General features: G+C 38.5%; 1 protein-coding gene across 20 annotated transcripts in view; it reads left to right on the top strand.

The window, feature by feature from the left end:
- Positions 1-17,398, top strand: part of NTRK2 (neurotrophic receptor tyrosine kinase 2) — a 366,376-nt gene that overhangs the window by 36,845 nt on the left and 312,133 nt on the right. For all 20 annotated transcript variants that reach the window (XM_031934033.1, XM_031934032.1, XM_023229539.2 and 17 more), the window contains 2 exons: positions 2,655-2,723; positions 5,450-5,604. In XM_031934033.1, the coding sequence (XP_031789893.1) occupies positions 2,655-2,723; positions 5,450-5,604 (224 nt within the window). The remainder of the gene's footprint in view (positions 1-2,654; positions 2,724-5,449; positions 5,605-17,398) is intronic.

Consider the following 17,398-nt stretch of genomic DNA (forward strand, 5'->3'; position numbering starts at 1 on the left):
TCTTGTTCTTTGGCCCATAACCCCGCTCTTTGCGGTGCTGCTGGCGGCCCCACAGAGGCAGCAGCTGCGCGGGGCGGCGGTTTTACCAGCAGACAGGGAGACCCTTCACCCTAAACCTCCTTTCTTCGCTGCCTCTCTCCGCCTTTTTCTTGAGGAGGAAAGCAGTTTTTTGGTTTTTGGTTTGTTTGTTTTAGAAAGATTGGGACTTCCGATGAAAGCATTTGTGTCTTAGAAACTGTGGAAAAGATAGGCAGACTGACTTTTCAATGCATTGTAGACCAGTGAAACCCATTCTTTTCTTGTTTGTTTGTTTGTTTGTTTTTGCTTAGTTTTCAGAAGGAGTCTTGCCGTTGCTGCCCGGGCTGGAGTGCAATGGCGCCATCTTGGCTCACCTCAATCTCTGCCTCCCGGGTTCCAGCAATTCTCCTGCCTCAGCCTCCCAAGTAGCTGAGATTACAGGCGCCCGGCACCACACCCGGCGAATTTTTGTGTTTTTAGTAGAGACGGGATTTCGCCATGTTGGCCAGGCTGGTCTCAAACTCCCAACCTCAGGCGATCCACCAGCCTCAGCTTCCCAAAGTGCTGGGCTTACAGGCGTGGGCTACTGCGCCCGACCGAAACCCATTCTTTTTTTTTTTTTTTTTGAGATGGAGTCTCGCTCTGTCCACCAGGCTGGAGTGCGGTGGCGCTATCTCGGCTCACTGCAAGCTCCGCCTCCCGGGTTCCCGCCATTCTCCTGCCTCAGCCTCCCGAGTAGCTGGGACTACAGGCGCCCGCCACGGCGCCCGGCTTTTTTTTTTGTATTTTTAGTAGAGACGGGGTTTCACCGTGGTCTCGATCTCCTGACCTTGTGATCCGCCCGCCTCGGCCTCCCAAAGTGCTGGGATTACAGGCGTGAGCCACCAGGCCTGGCCCGAAACCCATTCTTAATTCACGTTCCAAAAGAAGAGACTTATGTGGGCACATTTTACAACTTCCTGGTGGATTATTTTTTCACGTGGGTGAGCACTTTATACTCAGTGTGAAGCCAGAAGATGCACGCCTAGAAGGAAGGAGGGTACCCTTGTGTAGGTAGGGGTTTGGATGAGTGGAGATCTCAATATAGAATTAAACTGGGAGTGGACACACACATTCATGATTTGTGAGACACCAGAGTGGTAGGTTCTTTCTTATCAACTGACTAGCCTTATTTAGTTCATGCTTTGGCTCCTGGTTGTAACCCCAGGACTGTGTGACTGATCAGACACACCAGGATACTTCAGTGATGACTTCCTTAGGCTGACAGTGAAGAGTAGCCTCAGGTAAGGGGCCAGGATCACTGTCACCCTCAGGTGTCATGTTTTTTATTTTTATTTTTATTTTTTTTTGAGACGGAGGCTCACTCTGTTGCCCAGGCTGAAGTGAAGTGGCGCAATCTCGGCTCACTGCAAGCTCTGCCCCCTGGGTTCACGCCGTTCTCCTGCCTGAGTCTCCCGAGTAGCTGGCAATACAGGCGCCCGCCACCACGACCGGCTAATTTTTTGCATTTTTTTAGTAGAGACAGGGTTTCACCGTGTTAGCTAGGATGGTCTGGATCTCCTGACCTCGTGATCTGCCCGCCTCGGCCTCCCGAAGTGCTGGGATTACAGGCGTGAGCCACCGCGCCCGGCCAGATCGCATGTTTTATCCAACTGTCAGCCCAACACTTGCCTTCCTGGGCAGGAAACATACGCTGAAAGACTCATGGGCTTCCTCCGTTTTGTAGAGGTCTTGGCTGTTTTTATGAAAGTTGATGTTTGTTTTACATTCATTTTATTTATTAAACACATCTGTAGGCCCAAGCATCGGACACTCTTTAAATAAATTTAAAAAGTAAACAAATTTGCAGAGTGAGTCAGCTGCCAGGGTTATGGCTCTGAATTTCCTACCCCAAAATCTCATGGCACTGATCGTTGGAAACTCTTTTATCGAATCAAATTATATGTTTGGAACATGTCAGTAAATTATTATTTTTTAAATCACAAATATATCTTTTTATTGTCTGGTTGGTCCATATCTGAAGACGATATGCCTTCAGATTTCAAGATGAAATCTGGTGTATTCCTTGTTATCTAAATTTTTTTGTTCTCATCGTGGAGGTATTCGGTTATCTAGCTCATATGTAAACAACCTCAGTAGTGTTTTTTCATCAATAAAATGTCTTTCATATAAAGACATATTGAATTCAGTTAATATTCAGAGTTTTGTATGCCACATAATTTCCAAATATCCATGATGCTCTTTAGTTTTAAGGCATCTTTTTTCCCTACTGGGTTTATAGTTTTAAATTTTATTTAATGTTACGTATCTTCCTATAAATTGTTCAAAAGATCAGGATTTCTATGAGATATATAACTTGGCTCCAAATCAACATATGAAAAATAAGCTTTTGGGCAAAAGAGACATTAAAAATACACAATATATTTATGCTACCCCTCCCTGCAAAGAAAAAAATACAGACAAGGTTAGAGGAAAAACTCAGCTATCACTCTAAGTGAAAGAGAGAGAGATTTGGATGTAAGTAAAGCATGCATAATGATCAAATAAAATTGTATTTTGTAAACAAAATCTCTGAATACTGTGTTCCTAAAATGTAACATTTTAAATTCACGTTTAATGTTTTTGATTCCTTTCAGCAATTTTACTCGAAACAAATTGACGAGTTTGTCTAGGAAACATTTCCGTCACCTTGACTTGTCTGAACTGTAAGTAACGATTTTGTGTGGCATTTGGGGAAAACTTTTCAAAGGAAGGGGTAATTCAGTATTTTTCTTTTAATGAGTGATATTGCAGATCTATTTTTATATCAAATTCTCAAAAATGATTTCTCAAGTTTCAGTCTCTTAGTCTTTTATTCCCTCATGGTTTATTATTTCTCATTTTAAAAATTCAGTAATTAAAAAAATAGAAATCTCAGTAGTGACATATCATTTCTGGTTCGTTTAAATGTTGTTTTTACATAAAAAATTTCTAGTAGAGGGAAAAAAGAGAAGAAGAAGGGGGCTTTGTGTGAAAACAGCTATATACTTTATATCTCACAGCATCTGTTTGGTTCCTGTTGGATTCAGGCCCTAAAGTCAAGCAAACCCATTCAAGGAGGAAATAAAAATGGGCAAAATTCTGCTCACTTTTGTCCGTGGGAAACATTGGATAGGGAACATTGGAGGAAAGGTAGTTCTTCTCTTTCCCTACCGATCTTTGTGAGATTTTCTTCCAGGTCTGTTACTGCATTATTTTTAAGTCCCATTTTCTTCTGTCGTGAAATGATAGAAAACATATTTCAAGGTGGTGACGACTAACAGCCAGGATTTCCAAGTGAGCTCAATTCCTTGCGTTGTCCCCGTTAAACAAATATGAACTGTTGCCATTCTTATGGCAAGGTACCTCAAAGCGTCCTAATGCAGAGGCTTTATGGGGCAGATGTGGGCCCAGGAAGAGGCCTTTGAAGATTAGACAATGGCATTTGCTTAAACTCTATGTTGCCTGAATTGTGGAGTCTTTTCATGAAGATCCATCCTTATTCGCAAGGAAATTGTGCAGATATGAAGATGTCACTGCTGGAGAGACAATAAGTTAATAGGTGTAATGGGTGTTATATGGTGAAAGTCTTGGCAATTGGCAATTATTTGGAATAAAGTGAATTCAGGGCATTGAAGCACTAAGGCTTCTAACACCGGAATAGGCATGACAAACTAAAGAAAGATACATGAGACTGGATAAAGTACTTGGTGTAAAAATTTTGGGCAACATTGTTTAAAATTTTCTTGCTGGATTAAAAATTAGAATTTCAATTGCAAATTTATGTCTCAATATTCTTCTTGAAGCATATTTAATCCATTGATTCAACCAATGTTAATTCTGTACCTACCACAAATCAACACGATGTGGCACAGGGCCATGGGGATAAAGGGAGAAACGTTTCTGTGTTCCTGGATTCTGTTATCCAGTGGGAGAGGTAGAAACCTAAAGATATAAGTGTAATGTGCTGTCATAATCATTGAGCTTGCACAGTAAGCTGGAGAAAGAAGCCAGCTGTGCACCAGTGTTGTGTTGTCATATGAACATTGCTGCATTCGTAATTGAAACATTCCTTTCCTTCTTTATCCCTTCTGCTGAGTTAATGATATCCTCTTTTAGAAAGACTCTTTAGTTTTGCATGTACTCAGAGCTCCAGGAAGCATTTTGGATGAGTGGCGTTTAAACTGGTGGTGGGTCTTTTCTGTGTTCTTTTCCGTATCCCATAACATCAAATCCCATTTTGGTGTTGGAGGGATACTTGGAGGTGATCAAGCAGACACAAATTAAATGAATCTATCATGACCACATTTTCCCCTAAGAAACTCCTGGAAAAGTCTCCAGGGATCCCTGAGATTCTTAGAACTCAACCAGAAAACCACAGGACTAAATGATGTGGCAAAGTCCGGGTCCTGTCTTCACAGAAATCTTAAGTATTGTGGTTAATGCCAGGCAGAGTCTATGTAACGATTTTAAATGGCCTCATTTAAAGGCTCATTACCATAAATGGAATTCTTCTTAAATAGGCCACTGAGTATTATAAATAAGCATTTAAAGATTTTTTTTTTTCCTTGTGGTTTTTATTTTCCTCTTGACTACTTCCTCTTTTACCCATTGCAGGCCACAGGAGTCCAGGCAGCAGGGCTGAGGTCTGAATGGCGGTGGCTTTCCGCCCACAGTGGTCTAACACAGCTCAATCTGCAGCTCAGTTGCCTTGCCCTCAGAAGAGCTTGCTGTGCGTGCGTGCGTGTGTGTGTGTGTGTGTGTGTGTGTGTGTGTGTGTGTGTGAAGGTCTGCAGCTCCCTTTCAAGTTCTCTCTCTCACCTTCACTCCCGCTATCTTCAATCAATGAAACTGACTGTGATTGCATAATGCAGAAAGCTAGGGGTACCAGCCTTCTGGCATTCACACTTTAGTCTTAGCTTTGTACTTACAGTCTCATTTTAAATTGAGATGAAATTCTTCTGCCCCCTGCTGAAGTTTGAGCTTAGAAAGTGGTAACACTTGAGCCTTTAGCCTGGTCAGAAATAAGTATGTTAGCATTCCTAAAAACTTCTTGTTGGCATCTTCTTAATAACTCTATCATAACCATGATAAATTTGTCATGGCACCTTATTTTCCCCATGTTATGAGACGTTCTTTTCTATCCTATATTTTGGCTATTTCTCTCTGTAACTCGTTTCCCCTGTTATTCTGTAAGGTCTTCTGTCATTCTCCAGTGCTGTCTGCACATAGCAGATGCTCAGTAAGTATCAGATAAATGAAGGAATAATAAGTACTGTCATGCTAGGAAAGTGGTATGACTTCAAAGCATTGCTGACTAGAAAGAATTCATAATGCTGTAGTATTTTACAAGCACCAGTGTAGCTGAAATGGAAAAAGGAACTTGATCTGTTGTCATTTTTGTTCCCTGTAGGATCCTGGTAGGCAATCCATTTACATGCTCCTGTGACATTATGTGGATCAAGACTCTCCAAGAGGCTAAATCCGGTCCAGACACTCAGGATTTGTACTGCCTGAATGAAAGCAGCAAGAATATTCCCCTGGCAAACCTGCAGATACCCAATTGTGGTAATTTATTTTTAAAGCAATGTGTTCTAGTTGCTATTAATTATTCTTATTGCCTTGGTGTGGTAGTCTGGGAAAATTACCACTACCTGGATTGTATATAGTATTCTGTTGATGTCTCCAGTGACTCAGACAACATTTGTGTGTAGTGTGGAGTAATCGGCTGGGAGCAACTTTGCTGAATATTCTTTGCAAGTAGAATATTAATTCAGAGTGGGTGGCTGTAAAGTACATGGAGAAAAAGTACACTGCTTATTCTTTTTGTTTGTTTGTTCACTTGCTTATTTGTTCATGTTTGTTTATCCATCTATTCATACATCCATTCATCCACCCATCTGTCTGGGCAAAAACTATCTGCTGAAAGTGTGGCACTTCTCTGGTCACATATGCCCTTGGTTGGCACCCAGGCCAGGGATCTCAGGGTGATGAAAGTGTCCTGGCAGCACAAACAAATGCAATTCAATCCAGCACACTCCCTTAAACTTGTCTTACTGCCAGATGTCTGTGTCTCTTGATGGGGTGTCCCAAGTCTGCTGTGCTACGTGCTTCTCCCCATGTCTGGACTGAAGATCTCCTACTTTACCGTCATCCCCTGCTCCTCTCCCCAGCGTTTTCATCTCCAACATTTAAAAGGGCACCGAAGGGCAAAGTCAGAGCTCGTGTGAGTGCTAGTGAGTTATAAGGAAGGAATAGCAAAGTGTTCGGCTTAGGATTTTACTAGTCTTCAGTGACGTACCTCTACAATACCCACATGTGCATGTTACTCCCCCACTGACATTTGAATCGGTTACTCAACCAGTTAACAAGTTCACAAACAATTATGTTTCATCTTCTGGCCTAGTGGCTGGTGACACAGCAGAAAGCCATGTAGCACCTGGTTCTTGTGCACGAGGAATCTGTGTATTAACCACAAACAACCAATTCTTTGTTTTCTGAAGACCCTATTATTTGAGGTCTACTTTTTATTTAAGAAAAATGGAGCTGCTGCACACGCTTTGTAGGAATGCAATAAAAATAAAGATATGTGTCTGTTTCTTACCCTGAATGACCTTAGAAGACGGCCCTGACCCTACCCACAGATTTTTCTGTCACAAGTAGAGTCCTTTGGTTTCATAATAGGGGAATAAGGCTTTGTTCTCTTGCCAACCTCTATCAGTTTTCTTTGCTAGCTAACACTTAAAAAGAAAAAAAAAACAACTTTTAATACGTGTCTTTTCCTGATTGATAAGAGGGTAACTGTTCTCTGTTCTGGTACAAATTTGTACCACTGAGAGGAATTGCCTAGAGGGACAAGAAATTCAATGTTGAGTCACCTGGCCTTTGGCCAGCTCCCAAATCCCCATGGCCTTTGTGGCCACATTGGTTCAGCAACCACTGAGAGGAAAAGAGAGAAAGCATCTGACTCTTGCTCTGGTTTCACAAACTGCCTCTCAACAGACATCTGCTTTGCCCTTGCCTGAAACCAATTCCATTTTGTTTCCATTTTAATTTTTGGTTGTGTTGTCTTGGCAGCATTCTGGGAATGCACCCCACCTTACGTATTATTGCTCAGCCATTGTGATTGGGATAGGGGACACGTAAGGAGTGAACTGTTCCTCATTTTTCCTAATCAGTTTGTCAGTTTTCGATCACTTTTCATTTCTGTTTTCTACAAATTAGTCAACGAATTGTGTGTCTAAGAGTGAGTTTTTGAATCTACTGTAATGAGGGCATGGGCTCAATTGATCCTTTAGGATTGAACGGTTACATTCACAGTAGCAGTCACAATTCATTTCAATGTCAAGGATGCTTTTCAAAAAGCAACATTATAGAAGAGTGTGGCAAGTGAATTGACAGACTTATTTTTCCTGTCGTTTTTGGGTTCTTGTTTTGTTCTTTCTCTTTTAATTGTTATTCTCTTTCAAGTGTTTTACTTTTTATAATTGCATGTATTATATTGATATGCTTTGTTGCAAAGGTAATTTCCTACATTACACATATGACGTTTGTCTTTGTCTTGCTCCTAACCATTTCAGGTCAGTAGTCATAGATCTATCATATTCTTTTTAACCATTACATGAAATTCATGGTACAATGTGTCTTAATTAGTTAAATGTTCCATATTGACAGGCATTTTGCTTATTTTCCAGTTTTTCGATACTGCAAAAATGTTTCAGCAAGCATCCTTATTCATGCTTTTTACACATATGTACAAGTGGAAAGATTTTTTTAGAATACGTAGAAAGAAGCAGAATTTTTGGTTTATGTGGTTTGCACAGTAAAAAATGGCTGTATCTATTTATGCCCACCCTGACAAGGTATACCTTGATATTAGCGAACTTATTAGTGTCTGTCTTTCTAAAAAATGCTGTTATGGCTTTTGAGTTTGCATTTACCTGATTACTCTTGAGTATTTTATATGTTTATTGGACTGTATTTATGCTTCAGTAAATTACCTGTTTATATCCTTTGTCTATTTTTCTGTAGAGTTTTTCCTTTTCTTTACTTTCATTGTTCTTTGTTTTTTCTTAATTGTTTGAAAGTGATAAATATTCCCTTTTTAAAAAAGTCTATAACACTGAAATATTTTCTGCACAAATTTAAATGTGTATTTTCTGCATAGAGATAACCACCAATAAGGCAGAAAAAATATTTTTGCTTACCTTTATTTCTTCTCCCAGCTCTCAGTTTGTTATCATCTGGGATTTTACTTCTATATTGTTACCTGGCTTTTTTGAAGATGTCCTGTTTCTTTGTGTATCATAGACTTTTGTGTCCTACTGTGTTCTCTTGGTGCGATTGTTCTTTTTGCTGGAGTGTATCTTCTAATACTTCTTTCATAGATTAAAAAAATAAAATCAAGTTCTTAAGTGCTGGGAAATTGGCCTGTATTTTTTCTCCTTAGTGGAATTTGCTGAGTAAAACATTATAGGCTCAAAAACTCAGAACTTTGAAGATACTGCACCATATTCTTTTTGTATTGAGTGTTGCTCATGAGAAGTCTGAGGTCAATCTGATACTTACTCTTTCTAGGTAACCTGTGCTTTTCTTATTTTTCCACCTCTAGAAGTTTTGAGGATTTACTCCTTATCCATGTTATTCTTAAATTTCACCACAACGTAACTAGATGTGGGGTTAATTTTATTTTTAATTCTGCTTAGTGTGAGAGATACCCTTTCAATGTGACGGTTCATGTCTTCAGTTCTGGAAAAATTTTCTTATTGATTGACTCAACGTATTCTTTCCATTTATCGTCTCATTCAGGAATCGACATTGGATAGATACTTACACTTTTGGCTCCACTCATGCTGGTCACCCTTTCCTTAGTAGTTTCCATCTGCTTGTCCTTGTGTACCGCATTATGGGAGAATTGGTTTACTCATCACTTAGCTCTTCAGCTGTTTCTCCAGCTGCTGATTTTTTTTCCTTTCAACCACTGATGATCAATTTCCACAATCTCTTGTGAGTCATTTTTATTTGTGACTGAAATGCCCTTTTCCATACTGGGGTTTGCCACATCTCCAGGGAGTCCGGCAATCCTGCTCTACTTTTGGGTTCTTTGAGGGCCTCACTATTTTGTGAAGCACATGGTTATGTGTCCCTTTGGGGCTGTGCTGCTTTTCGTTAATCCACTTCTGCTTTCTCTTGCTCAGGAGTTCTTTATAGTTTCTTCTCCATCAGTGGCGTGCCTTCTCATTTTCCAACATTGTTCTGGGTTCTAAGAAAAATATTGAGCATCACTTCTAGATATCTGGGATAAGAAAGGAAGCCTTCACTTTGAGGCTTAGTCATGTATGAATTTTCTTTTGATGGTTTCCCAACTGGTTCTTTCAGGAGAAGTTAGATAATCTAAACAGAAAATGACACTAGAATGTTGGATTTAAAATCTTTCTCTGGAATTCTGTGTTGAAGAAACCAGATAACATGCCAGTAGCTTCAAGTTAGATAAATGTCTTGTTTGAAAAATAAAAAAAGAATTTATGGTCAGCTGGCTTTTTCTTTTACGTATACTTTTAAAACACATCTGTTGTGTTTAAGTCACAGACTTGAAGTTCGTCTTGTTTCCACACTTTTTGGAGGGGGGGGGGTGAAACTTTTTAGCTAACTCTGAATCAGTAAACACCATGGTCTTGTGTGTGTCATCTTTGTAAACCAACAATTTGCCAACTACCATGGCCATTGTATTTAGTTTGCAATTGGTACTATTTTTATTTCAATGAAGAAGAAGAGCTACTGAGATTTTGTTTGTTTGTAAGATGAGTTTTCTTTAAAAGCTTCCCTTGTTAGTATTTCGTCATGGAGGTATTATATGGAGAACAAGTTCTCTACATTTTACATGCAAATACACATATGCCATGGTGCCTACTGTACCCCTTGATCATAATAGGCATTTGATGAAGGTTTGCTAAATTAACAAATGCATGAACCATATCATATTAATGTTCATATTGGACCAAGTTTTTAATATAATGGTGTGAACGTTTCAGTTAATTAAAAATAACTTAAATACATTATTTTAGCCAAATTATTCTATAGTTTAGTATTTTTTCATTCTTTTTGAAATTTTTATTCTCATTGCATTTTTGAGAGAATCTCGTTTCTTCTTTTTTCTTTATATCCTTAGAGATTAATTGAGCATGATAGATGGGGCTGGGAAGTTTAACTGCATCATTTTCATTAATAGTGCAGTCAAAATGCCTCACAATATTTTTCTAACAGTCCCCTCCTGCTGTTAATTACTGTAAATTTATTCATGCTGTAAAACAAGTAGTGGTTCGTTTCTTCACAAGGCTCTTCTAAACCTTAGAAAAACTTTATTAATTGCAAGGCAACAAAACATTTTCATGTAACATTTCCACATTAATTGGAATAAAGAGGTGCTATGAGCAATGGTTCTGAAGACTGAAACAAAATCATATAAGTGCTGGTGAAGAAAGCTGATTTGGCCAGGCTGTGCTGATTATCTTCTCATATAAAAAAATCTCCCTGCTAATTCTTCGAGTATTTTTAATGAAATTATTTATCATGTAGTATTTTTTTTAAAAAAAATTCTGCTCAATTCCTACACACTTAGATGATTTTCAGCAGTTAATCTTGCAGTATAAACCTTTCAGTCACTTCCCCTAGCATAGTGGGATTATTAAGGAGCAGTGAATGTTACATTTTAATTTTAAAAAATACTATCATTATTATTTAAATCTTACCTGAGAGCTTCTTCAGCAAGTGTTAATAGTACATGAAATGCTCTGCCTTAAGTAGATGGCAAATACATTTAAGAAAGGCAGTATTCCTCTGGGTCATATCAAAAGAATCCCTGCACCTATTTTACTAGTAACTAGTTACCACACAGAATGATAGTCCCACAGTGAATATAAGGTGGCAATTCACTTGTTGGTTGAAGAACTGTGCAGTTACTATATAAACCATCCTTAATGGTCCTATGGCTTGAAATCAGACTTGCCTTTCGTTTCCTTCCTATTTATTATGACAATTTCAATTTTCTGCTTTTCTAACCTTCAAACTTTTAATGTAGAAGCTTTTAAAGGCACATCGACAAAATACTATTTATGTTAGTGAAGGTCAGTTCACAGGTGCCCAGAAGGAGAGGCCGGGTTCCTTGAGATAAATTGAATTTAGTGATTTATTTTTAAGATTTACTTTTGGTGTCAACCACAGTTTGTAGCACATATGTCTGTGTAGCATATTTGTACATACTCCTTGTTTTGTTTGTGTTGAACCAAGAAAATAGACTGGTAGTAATTCTACTTTGTTAACACTCCCAGCTTAAAAGAATATGCTATATTAATGCTCTGTGTGGAAGTTAGAGTGATATGAAACATTATTTTCTTAGCAACTTAGTTGGATTGACTTTCTTTCCTGAAAACTATACACAAAGGCTATTTTAGCATACTGCTTTGCTTTAATTTTCTTAGAGATCAAGTTTTGTCTCCTAAATAAAGTCAACCATACAGTGGATCGTTGTTTTTCTTTATCTTCTTAGAATGTCAAATGAAGTTGTTTTTTTCTCATCTGTCAACTGCTGTTTAAATTTTTGTGTTTAGAAGTTATGTAGTAGCTGTCACTATTGTGACATGGCTCACATGTGCTTAGAAGTGCAGTTTCAAATTTGAGCTTGCAAAGTCATTTTTGCTAACTTTCTGTCAGTTTTGCTACCAGGTATAAAGCAATCACTTCTAAATAGGTCAGGCTCATTTTTGCTTCATTCTTGGTTGTGGAATATAGCTGTTCAGGAGGCAAAGAACTTTGAAGATATGACAGAGATAGAAGGGTAGAGGGGAAGGTTATAGAATTTTAGTATTCTGTTGAGAGAGAATTAAGAGATAGGTCAAGTGTTTATTTGTTTTAAGTTCTTTTATGTGTGCACAAATAGAAGTGAGAGGAGAGAAGGCAGAGAACAGACAAAATTATAATTTACTTGAATATTTTTATACATGTAAAGTGATGCTCAGGATCACTGAAACAAGCTGAAAGCAAACACAAGCCAGACCTACTGGTGATTACTGAAAAATATTAGTAAAACCATCCCAGCAAAGAAAGCAGCCAGAATGCTCTGGTTAAGGCCCTGGACAGACAGATGTGGGCCAGGGCCAACCCACTCACTAGCTATTTAGTCATGATACTTGATAGCCTTAACTTCTTCATCTGGAAATAGAAATATTAATGGCACCTACTTTCGAGGATTTTTGGGATTATTGATAAGGTAATAAATGGAAAATATTTAAAACAGAGTCTAGCACATACTAAGTATTGAATAAATAATAACTATTACTACCATCAAGAAGAATAGATTTAAATGTATTTTACATCTGAATTTAAATATATGTATTGTATATATTTTATATTTTGTCAAATTGCTTGAAGTAAAAATAAAGCCACAACAAACATTACAATCAAAGAACTGATTATGTGCTCAAATCTGCTTGGGGAATGTAAGATCAATGGAATTTAAATGGATTTCTTTATAGCAGGAGTTCTCAGAACTTTTAATTTTCTAATGTGCATTGTGAACATGCAGTTTCTTACAGAGCCTCCTTCTCCTTCTCCTCCTTCTTCTTCTTCCTCCTCTTCTTTCTTCTTCCTTTTTTTGGTAATCTTGGATTTTTTTTTCGCCTCTGGAATCTCAATAAATTAGAGTTCTATAGGACATGCTTTGGGGAAAATTTGATGGACAACTCAGGTCCATATCAGATTTAAGAATAATAGTTGTAGGAACAAAAGCCCATTGAACAATTGCCCAACACTTTTGGTATAAACGCCTGTCCTTCCAAGTGTGTTCTGTGGAACAGAGAGTTTATTAGAAGTGCAAATTCTTAGGCCCCAACTCAGACCTATTGGAAAAGAAGCTACATCTTTAACAAGATACTCTGGTGAGTCACACACACAATAGAGTTTGGGAAGCTTTGGTGTAAAGAAAGTCAACATTTTCACTGCCTGGTTGATGATTTTCTGCTGAGGTCTACAGGCCAGTACATCCTTCCTGAAGGAATCCAGATCGAGAGACATCTACGTGGAGGTATCTGTCTGCCTGGGAAGCTGGTCGTCTCCGATCTCCAGCGAGGTTCCTCAGAGTGCAAAGGAAGACAGCTGTAGGGCTTAGAGTCAGGATCCTTTTACAGTAGAACTAGCAGCTCTTGGAAGTGTTGCTGGGCTTTGCTGTGTGTTTGTGCTGATTTCAAATCTTATTAAGCCAAGAAGTAGTGCCTGGCAAATGGTTTATCCCGCCTTGGCTATTCATGCTTCCCAATTCATTTTTATTGTGCTAATTAAACCTCAAGTGATATTTCAAGTACAGATTGTTTTTCCATTATTGAATCTTTGGCCAGCATATTAACGCTGTAGAATTAACGTGAGTCAGATGCTTACTCATTTGTGGAAGACTTTACATTTAAGAGATCTAGACTTGGCCAGTTTTGCTCAGATGCCTTTGATGACAGGGTGATACAATTTGTCTATAAATAAAGGAGACTCACTCTTCTCCAGAATAGACGTGTAATTATTTTTAAATAAAATAATTCCTTTATCAAGGAATCATAAATACCACTTTATCAGTGGTATTTAGGGTCCATGATGAAATGGATATGTATAGCTTGGGAGGTAGTGGTAAAGACCCTGAGCTTTGAGTTCAAATTCTAGGTCTGTATGTACTTGGACAATGTTCAATAACGTATTTGACTTTTCCAAAACTCATCTACTTCATTAATTAAATGAGGGCGAAATACTTATCTTCAAGACTGATTCTAAGGATGAGATAAAACAAGGTACTAGGCAAGAATATCTGGTTCAGTGAATGCCCAATAAATGCTAATATTAGTATTACTGTAATTAAATGCTTTTAGAGCTGTTAATTATGTAAGCTTAAGTTTGAAAAATAAAACCCACATGAGATTTTATAGGAAAAATTAACATTATGATGTAACATTTCCTACTGAGAATCTCTTTATTTTAACCTTTCTCTGCTCACAATTTCCAAACTATTAGATACATTTATAAAGGTAGGAAATTCATTCCATGGGTTTGTACTTGATATGCCAGGGTGGGTGTCTTTAGACTTCATCAGTGGGGTCTGGCTATGGAGGGGGTCATACCTTGAGAACAAGCACCATGACAGGCCTTGACTCTGATGGTCACCCCAGAGTCAGCAGATAAATCTATAAATATAGAAAGTGGAAGAGTCGGTGGGGCATGGTGGCTCATGTCTATAATCCTAGCACTTTGGGAGGCTGAGGCAGGTGGAGTACCTGAGCTCAGGAGTTTGAGAACAGCCTGGGCAACATGGCAAAACCCCATCTCTACCAAAAATACAAAAAATTAGCCAGGCGTGGTGGTATGTACCTGTAATCCCAGCTACTCAGGAGGCTGAGGCACGAGAATCCTTGAACCCAGGTGGTGGAGGTTGCAGGGAGCAGAGATTGTGCCACTGCACTCCAGCCTGGGTGACAGAGCAAGATTATCTCAAATAAATAAATAAATAAATAAATAAATAAATAAATAAATAAAAAGGAAGACGGAGAGTTATCAAAGCACAAACACTTGCAAGCTGAAAAAGCAGATGCATGAATAGTAACTGACTTAAGGGGTGAGAATGCTGGTTACCAAGTTGACAATGAAGAAAGCCAAGGGGAAACTTGGTTTATATGGCAGAACTACTACAATGCTTAGGGCATGAGAGTACAGGTAACACCAAACACTGTATTGGTTGAAAGTCTGCTAAGCCCAGGTGACTGCACCTCTCCTGCCTCAGCAGAAAACTGGAGGCTTAATTCTCTAAAGTAGATAAAACACAGGTTCTGAGAAACTCCAGATAGAGTGAGGCCATGGGAACCATAGAAAATATGATGGATTTACATACTGAATATTAATATTTCCAGGCCTCTTTCTCCTCCAAGCAGGAAATTGGAAGAGCATTATTTGAATAACTTGATCACCCCCTTCCTCAAAATGATTTCATGATCCTGACATCAGGTGGTACCTAGTAAATAAGCCAATAATATTGTCCTACAATGAAGCTGACAATTCATAAATTTGTGCAATGCTTCTAGTACCTCAATCTTAAAGATGTATGAATAGCCAGACATAGTTGAGGAAAGCTTGTAATTGAAAGACAAATGCAAAAGCAACAAAGAGAGAGAGAAAAAATGATTGCTAGAAACAAAACTGATATAGAGAAAAGAAAAATTCAAGAAATGATTATAAATATATCATAGAAATCATAAGAGATATTGCATCCATGGAACAAGAAGAGGGTGCTATAAAATAAGAACATTCAGGAACAAAAGAAGAGCCTTGGGAATAAGAAATATGATAGAGGAATGAACAACCTTAAAAGCGGGCTTTAAAAATTAATCTAAAAAACTCTCCCTGCAAATAGAGCAAATAAATGAAAAGTTGGAAAATAGGAAAGGAATGGAGAATTAAATGGGCTATCTATAAGGTCCAACCTCCAAGCAATAGTTCTAAGTGGTAAGAAAGCATGTGTTATAGTTATATTGGCACATATTTTTCCTTTTATAGTGGTACCTAATAGCAGTGTTGCAACCTGTAATTAATACTGTTTTAAATTTGATGAAATAAAGTAAGTATTGCATATTAGATGGTTCTGTTGTTAGTAAGGCTTGCATAGTCATAATAATTTTTTTTTTTTTTTTTTGAGATGGAATCTTGCACTGTTGCCCAGACTGGAGTGCAATGGCACGAGCTTGGCTCACCGCAAGCTCCGCCTCCCGGGTTCAAGCGATTCTCCTGCCTCAGCCTCCCCATTAGCTGGGATTACAGGTGCCTGCCACCATGCACATGGCTAATTTTTTGTATTTTTTAGTAGAGATGGAGTTTCACTATGTTGGTCAGGCTGGTCTCGATCTCCTGACCTCGTGATCCAACTGCCTCAGCCTCCCAAGGTGCTGGGATTACAGGCATGAGCCACCGTACCTGGCCACGTACTCATAATCATCTTTATGTCTCCACTGAGACAATTATAGCACATGAAAAAGTGTGAAGACAGAGTATGTTGAATGTGGTGGGGGCCTGAGGGGAGCTGGCATTCTGTGTGAAAGGGAGCCCCTATCTCATCTTCCACAGTGGGAGGTCAGTAGATACTGCTGAAACAGGAAAACCAAGAAGTAGCAATAAAGAGTGATACTTAATGATAAGCAGAGCAATGCCCAAAGAAGAAGTTAAAGGAGATGAAATGGGTGCCTCTGGGAATAGGAAATAGTGCCACATGGGTAAGGTGGGACTACTGTTTTTCACACCCAGTAGCTTGAATCTTTTTCATAAGTTTTATAGAATTATCAACTCTTCAAACTATGTGATTAAATATTTGATTTTTGAAAAACAAAATTAAGTATATATATATTTTTAAAAGTCACCCAGATTATGCCATTGACTTCAAGGGGATTTTTCACTAAGTAAGCCCATTTCTTCTATTTTGCCCTGACATGCTCCATAATAAATTGAACAGCTTAATTGTCATAGAAGTTGTGAAGAAAACACATCGAGAACAACAACAGACATCCAAGGCCACAAAGTTAGTATGTGCTGGGTTTAGGGTGTGGGACTTGTATTACACTCTCTGTTAATCATTGTTATATGTTTCATTGCTCTGTATAACTCTGGCTGTTAGAGGCTTTTTTTTTTTTTTTTTTTTTTTTTTTTTGAAACCCCATGAAAGATGTAACATTGGTCTCTATTGGATGCTTACGGGAAGGAAGAGTTTGGAAGGGGGTCTCACTAGCCCCTGAAAGCCAGATCTTATTGGGGAATCCTCTCCCAGTGGTGGGAAAACCATGAGATACAGACTGTATAAATCTTATTCCAGTCTGATTTCACTAATAAAGAAAGATGGCTTTGCCATAGGAATACATGATAAGAGAAGGGTTTATCCATAGTAATGTGAAGATGACGGATCAAATATTGCCAGGTGGGTGGGTTAATTGCAATTTAACGGTTGTTGAAAATGAATCGCCTTCTTTGACCTCCAGGTTCTGATCTGACTTAATGCTGTATCATAGTTCTGCAGGATATAACTGTCAGGTGACTATGGTCCCAAGCAGAGTTCCTGACACCAAGAGAGGGACAGGCTCCACTAGCAGGTCCTGACATATTGTTATACCCTCTGAGACATGCCTACGTGTAAAAAATACCATGATTCTTATGCAGTTTAAAGCAGTGTCCACACTCAGTTGCTGTGATAATTTCGTGAAGTGATAGCAGCATCCCTAAAATTACACATAGCTTTTGAAATATAAAAGTATAAAAATGATGCTTTGCTGGACTATTAAAAAATGTTTATAAGGTTCAG

The sequence above is a fragment of the Piliocolobus tephrosceles genome, chromosome 14 (assembly GCF_002776525.5).
Source record: "Piliocolobus tephrosceles isolate RC106 chromosome 14, ASM277652v3, whole genome shotgun sequence".
NCBI lineage: Eukaryota > Metazoa > Chordata > Mammalia > Primates > Cercopithecidae > Piliocolobus > Piliocolobus tephrosceles.